This window comes from Plectropomus leopardus, unplaced genomic scaffold (genome assembly GCF_008729295.1).
Source record: "Plectropomus leopardus isolate mb unplaced genomic scaffold, YSFRI_Pleo_2.0 unplaced_scaffold2412, whole genome shotgun sequence".
Classification (NCBI taxonomy): Eukaryota; Metazoa; Chordata; class Actinopteri; order Perciformes; family Serranidae; genus Plectropomus; species Plectropomus leopardus.
In genome coordinates this window covers 2,736-8,853 of record NW_024626180.1, presented here as the reverse complement: position 1 = coordinate 8,853, position 6,118 = coordinate 2,736, and the positions used below count along the sequence as shown (strand labels likewise).

Here is a 6,118-nt window from a genome sequence, read left to right as displayed (position 1 = left end):
TGTGTGACGGAGTGATGGTGTGACGGAGTGACTGTGTGACGGAGTGACGGAGTGACTGTGTGACGGAGTGACGGTGTGACGGAGTGACTGTGTGACGGAGTGACGGTGTGACGGAGTGACTGTGTGAAGGTGTGATGGAGTGACGGTGTGACGATGTGACGGAGTGATGGTGTGACGGTGTGACGGAGTGACGGTGTGACGGTGTGACGGTGTGACTGTGTGACGGAGTGACGGTGTGACGGAGTGACGGTGTGGCGGAGTGACGGTTTGACGGTTTGACGGTTTGATGGAGTGACTATGTGACGGAGTGACGGTGTGACGGAGTGACGGTGTGACGGAGTGACGGTGTGATGGAGTGACGGAGTGACGGTGTGACGGAGTGACGGTGTGACGGAGTGACGGTGTGACAGAGTGACGGAGTGACGGTTTGACGGAGTGACGGTTTGACGGAGTGACGGTTTGATGGAGTGACTATGTGACAGAGTGACGGTGTGACGGAGTGACGGTGTGACAGAGTGACGGTGTGACGGTGTGACGGTTTGACGGAGTGACGGTTTGACGGAGTGACGGTTTGACGGTTTGACAGAGTGACGGTTTGACGGAGTGACGGAGTGACGGTGTGACGGAGTGACGGAGTGACGGTTTGATGGAGTGACTATGTGACAGAGTGACGGTGTGACGGAGTGACGGTGTGACGGAGTGACGGTGTGACGGAGTGACGGTGTGACGGAGTGACGGTGTGATGGAGTGACGGAGTGACGGTGTGACAGAGTGACGGAGTGACGGTGTGACGGAGTGACGGTTTGACAGAGTGACGGTTTGACGGAGTGACTATGTGACAGAGTGACGGTGTGACAGAGTGACGGTGTGACAGATGACGGTGTGACAGAGTGACGGTGTGACAGAGTGACGGTGTGACGGAGTTACGGTGTGACGGTGTGACGGAGTGACGGAGTGACTGTGTGATGGTGTGACGGAGTGACACTCACAGTTGTCCATGCAGAGAACTCGGAGGCGTCCGGCAGATCCGTCAGCACCTGAACGCATCGTGAAAACAGACTCCGGTTCAGTGTTGAAGAAACAGAATCACTGTTTGATGTATGAAGGCGTTCATGTCTGCTCTCACCTGCACCACCGTCCCGTAACACGCGTGTCCGTCCCCAACGTATCCTTCATCACAGACACATGTCCACTGAGAGGACAGCAGGTGGCAGCTAGCCTAGACACGCAACATGGGACTGTCTTCATCATCATCATCCTCATCATCCTCACTGTGTGCTGAGCGTTCAGACTGACGGACTCACCAGGTAGTGACAGCCTCCTCTCTCCGTCACACACTGGTTGGCGGCCTCACAGTCTCGTCCGTTTCCTTTGTATCCGGCTTTACACGAACAGTCGCTCTGTGGGTTCAACCAGCACAACGTCATGAGAAGAACAGCTGATGTTTCACTCCCGTCTGTCTGGGAGGTGACTCTGCTGAGGACGATCTCTGCCCTCACAAGTCAGGAGGACACGTCTTTCACCGGTCATGGTTTATATGATTTTAGAAACACCCTGAAGTCCTGGAAACGTCCTAAAATGCTAGAAACATCCCAAAATCCTGTAAACATAGGGCTGCTGCAACTGGCCCCTGGCCCCTGGCCCGCTATCAGAGCAGGTGTGTTTTTGTAAAGGGTCAGGTGTGAGGACGTCACCTGTCCCGGGCCGACGTAGATGCAGGTGGCGTTGGGGTGGCAGCCTCCTCGGTCTGCTCCGTCACAGTTGTTGATGGGCTGACAGTCGTCTCCGTCCTCCCTCCATCCGGTCAGACACTGACAGGAGTGAGTCCCTGCTCCCGTCTTAATACACTTCGCCTGCAGGGGACACAGCGGGGACACAGCAGAGAGGACACAGTGGACGTCAGAGGTTGCTAAAGAGAAGCTTCTTTTAACTGTAAATTCTTCTGATATTTCCTGCCTTGAACACACTGACTGAATCTAAAATCTAAAATCTCAAACTCACGTTGATGCTGCAGCCACCGCGCAGAGGCGGAGCACAGGGGTCGGACTCCACGCAGGTGATCCCGTCACCTTTGTAACCCGGTTTGCACACACACCTGAAACACACACAGGAGGTGAACACGGCACCGTCTGCGGTCATGAGGTCATTAGATGTGATTTCTCTTATTTTCAGGTCATTTTTTGTAACTTTTCATTCTTTCTTGCTAATTTTGGGGCGTTTGTTTGTTTTTTGTTAAGTTGCTCATCGCTGTCTTCCCATGTTTTTGAGTGAAATCAAGCCCATTTGCTCAGGTGTCAAAGGGTTAAACCTGAGTGTGAAGGACACAGGTGAACTCACCTGGTGGCTCCATGGCTGAAGTCACAGTCTGCGTGGGCATGGCAGAACTGAACCTGAGCGCCACACGCCGCCGTCTGGCGCTCACAGAAGCGACCGGTGAAACCCATCTGACAGGAGTCAACTTTACAGCGGCCGTCTGAGTCCGGACGGTTGTCACACTGTCCGTGGATACAGGGACACGCTGAGGACACACAGGTGAGCTGTCATCATCTTGACATCACACCCACCTGGATTATGTAACAGGAAGAGACAGCGCAGACTTACTTGTGTCACAATTTGGTCCGTATTTGTTGGAGGAGGAGCAGTACTGACAGCGAGAGCCTTGGAAGTTCAGATCACAGACACACGTTCCGTTTCCTCCGAAACCGTCCACACACTGAAACACAGTCAGTTATTTTCCTATTACCAGGACACGCCGATGACTTGATGACTTGATGTGCTGAGTGTGTTGATGACATGATGTGTTGAGTATGTTGATGACTTGTGTTGAGTATGTTGATGACTTGTGTTGAGTATGTTGATGACTTGATGCGTTGAGTATGTTGATGATGTGATGTGTTGAGTATGCTGATGACTTGTTTTGAGTGTGTTGATGACTTCATCTGAGTGTGTGGATGACTTGTTGTGTTGAGTATGTTGATGACTTGTGTTGGTGAATCAATATGACCTGTCCATGTCTGGAGCAGGGCATCTGGAATCCACCTGGACAGGGACGGCAGTCTGGACCGTAGAAACCTTTGCAGCATGCTGCAGTCTGGACACACAAACAGAGTCGGACTTCAGTCATAGTTAACACTCGTATAATCGGATATGCCTCTGACTCTGACTGATGTCGACATGTCGGTTTACCATGACGGTGGCATTGCATAGCGGCGAGCAGCCTGTCGCAGGGACTTTGATGGCCTGTGGTCCGATGGACATGGTGTAAATACATCCAAAGGTGGAGTAACCCTGATCAATAAAGATCAATAAAGACATGCTTCATTATGTGTCTGATCAATAAAGATCAATAACACATGCTTCATTATGTGTCTGATCATACAGAGTGAGACAATAAAATAATCAGAGTGAGACATCTCACCGTAGAAACTCCTCCAGGTGAACACTGAGACAGTTTGACTTTGGAGCAGCTGACACATTCACCCTGAACAACGAGAGAACAACGAAAAATGAACAACAAAAAAAACAGAACAACAAAAAATTGAAAAACGTAAAACAGAACAACTTAAAAGAGAACAACGTTTGTAGGAGAATACTGTGAACAAGAAGACTACAAACCAACATGGCCACGGTTGAGGCTCACCTTGAGGATCTTGGTCTCAATGATGTCACACCTGCGGGGCAGCACCGGTTCAATGGAGGGCGGAGTCAAAACTCCATCCAGCAGGTACAGACGGCCGTTTTTAGCTTCCACCGCCGCCTCCAAAACTGCCGCCCCGTTGACCAGAACCAGACCCTGAACAACAAAAACCCACCGTGATCAACCGTGAACAATGATGTGAAAATAAGCAATAAAATGAAATAAATATAGCAAGAAATTGGTAAAGAGTTCTTAGAAAGTTATCTGAAAATACCATAAAATTTTTAAAAAGCAATAAATTAGTAAAAAATTGCAAGAAAATAATCTGAAAATAAGCAAGAAAATTAGATAAATATAGCAAAGTATCAGTAAGCAAAATAAAAATAAAAAGTTGCAAGAAAATTAAATGAAACAAGCAAAACCTTTTTTAAAAAAAAAAAAAAAAAAAAAGCAAGAAATTAGTAAGACAGACAGACAGAGAGACCGAGAGACGGACAGACGGAGAGGCGTCTTTCAGATCCAAACTCACGTTTTGGGTGACGTTGATGGTCAGTGCCTGGTTGGCCACGGTGGTGATGGAGGGGCTGGACACGGCGTTAAAGACCTCCAGCTGCAGAGCGTACACACTCATCAAAACACGTGACACATTTAACACGTGTTGACACGTGTTGACCGAGGTACACAGTAACTCACCGAGGTGGACGGGACGATGTGGTTCCTCAGCAGCTCCACCAGTTTGGTTCGACCCTGAAGGTTCACATGAAAGACTCGTTTTATATGGATTTTATCATCGATAAATGAAGCAGGTGTGTGTGTGTGTGTGTGTGTGTGTGTGTCTGACCTCAGCGCTGCTCAGGTAAGTCAGGTGACCTTCAGTCATGGCGTCGAAGGCTGAGCTGGTCGGAGCGAATACGGTGATCGGACCAGGAAGGTCCATGACCGAGGCCAGGCCAGCTTTCTGCACACAAAATTTTGGCCGTGATTTAAAAACAATGTTTGAAATGTTAATCTTCAGCATCAGGACAGAAAATGAGCTCTACGGACCTCCAACAGAGACCTGAACCTGTCGAACTTCCCGTAATCAGAGATGATCTTCATCAGGTTCTCCTGTTAGAGAACATACGACACGGTGAGTGAACACATACGACACGTGAGTGAAAACATACGACACGTGAGTGAACACATACGACACGTGAGTGAACACATACGACACGTGAGTGAACACATACGACACGTGAGTGAACACATACGACACGTGAGTGAACACATACGACACGTGAGTGAAAACATACGACACGAGAGTGAACACATACGACACGTGAGTGAAAACATACGACACGTGAGTGAAACACATACGACACGTGAGTGAACACATACGACACGTGAGTGAAAACATACGACACGAGGGTGAAAACATACCACACGAGAGTGAAAACATACGACACGAGAGTGAAAACATACGACACGAGGTGAACACATACGACACGTGAGTGAAAACATACGACACGTGAGTGAAAACATACGACACGAGGTGAACACATACGACACGTGAGTGAACACATACGACACGTGAGTGAACCCATACGACACGTGAGTGAACACATACGACACGAGAGTGAACACATACGACACGTGAGTGAAAACATACGACACGTGAGTGAAACAGGAAGTTGGTGAGGTCACCTGGGGGTCGCTCTCCACGGTGGGCGCCACGCTGTCCATCAGCTTGTTGATGACGTGGATCATCCCGTTGGACGCAGTGATGTCAGACTGGACGATCATGCCGCGCTTCCTGCTGCCATGGATACGGATCTTCATCTGAGAGTCCTGAGAGACGAGCAGGAGGACATGTTTGGACACGAGGAGGACAGAGACAGGAGTTAAAGAGAAGAAAATCTTTTCCTTCATTTTGCTTGTTTCTTCTCTGCAAACCCGAAAACCTTATTAATTTATGAACAATTATTATAATTATTATGCTAATGATAATGATAATTGTTGTTGTAGTTGTTGTTATTGTTGTGTTGTGTTGTTGTTGTATNTGTTGTTGTTGTTGTGTTGTTGTTGTGTTCTGTTGTTGTGTTGCTGTTGTGTTGTTGTAGTTGTTGTTTTTGTGTTGTTGTATTGTTGTATAGTTGTTGTTGTTGTGTTGTTGTTGTTGTTGTTGTTGTGTTGCTGTTGTTGTGTTGTTGTTGTTGTGTTGTTGTTCTAGTTGTTGTTGTGTTGCTGTTGTTGTTGTGTTGTTGTGGTTGTTGTTGTTGTGTTGTTGTTTTGTTGTTGTGTTGTTGTTGTTGTGGTTGTTGTGTTGTTGTTGTTGTTGTGGTTGTTGTTGTGTTGTTGTTGTTGTTGTTGTTGTTGTTGTGTTGTTGTTGTGTTGTTGTTGTGGTTGTTGTTGTGTTGTTGTTGTTGTTGTTGTGTTGTTGTTGTTGTTGTGGTTGTTGTTGTGTTGTTGTTGTTGTTGTTGTTGTTGTTGTGTTGTTGTTG

General features: G+C 47.9%; 1 protein-coding gene across 1 annotated transcript in view; it reads right to left on the bottom strand.

The window, feature by feature from the left end:
- Positions 1-56: 56 nt before the first annotated feature.
- LOC121966352 (stabilin-2-like) overlaps positions 57-6,118 on the bottom strand; it is a gene marked incomplete at both ends in the record, with an annotated part of 8,462 nt that continues 2,400 nt past the window's right edge. The window contains 17 exons of the mRNA XM_042516456.1: positions 57-831; positions 928-1,037; positions 1,127-1,219; positions 1,305-1,400; positions 1,695-1,853; positions 2,002-2,095; positions 2,338-2,518; positions 2,602-2,713; positions 3,005-3,091; positions 3,187-3,288; positions 3,419-3,481; positions 3,641-3,793; positions 4,167-4,247; positions 4,331-4,384; positions 4,479-4,595; positions 4,682-4,744; positions 5,321-5,464. Of these exons, the coding sequence (XP_042372390.1) occupies positions 57-831; positions 928-1,037; positions 1,127-1,219; positions 1,305-1,400; positions 1,695-1,853; positions 2,002-2,095; positions 2,338-2,518; positions 2,602-2,713; positions 3,005-3,091; positions 3,187-3,288; positions 3,419-3,481; positions 3,641-3,793; positions 4,167-4,247; positions 4,331-4,384; positions 4,479-4,595; positions 4,682-4,744; positions 5,321-5,464 (2,484 nt within the window). The remainder of the gene's footprint in view (positions 832-927; positions 1,038-1,126; positions 1,220-1,304; positions 1,401-1,694; positions 1,854-2,001; positions 2,096-2,337; positions 2,519-2,601; positions 2,714-3,004; positions 3,092-3,186; positions 3,289-3,418; positions 3,482-3,640; positions 3,794-4,166; positions 4,248-4,330; positions 4,385-4,478; positions 4,596-4,681; positions 4,745-5,320; positions 5,465-6,118) is intronic.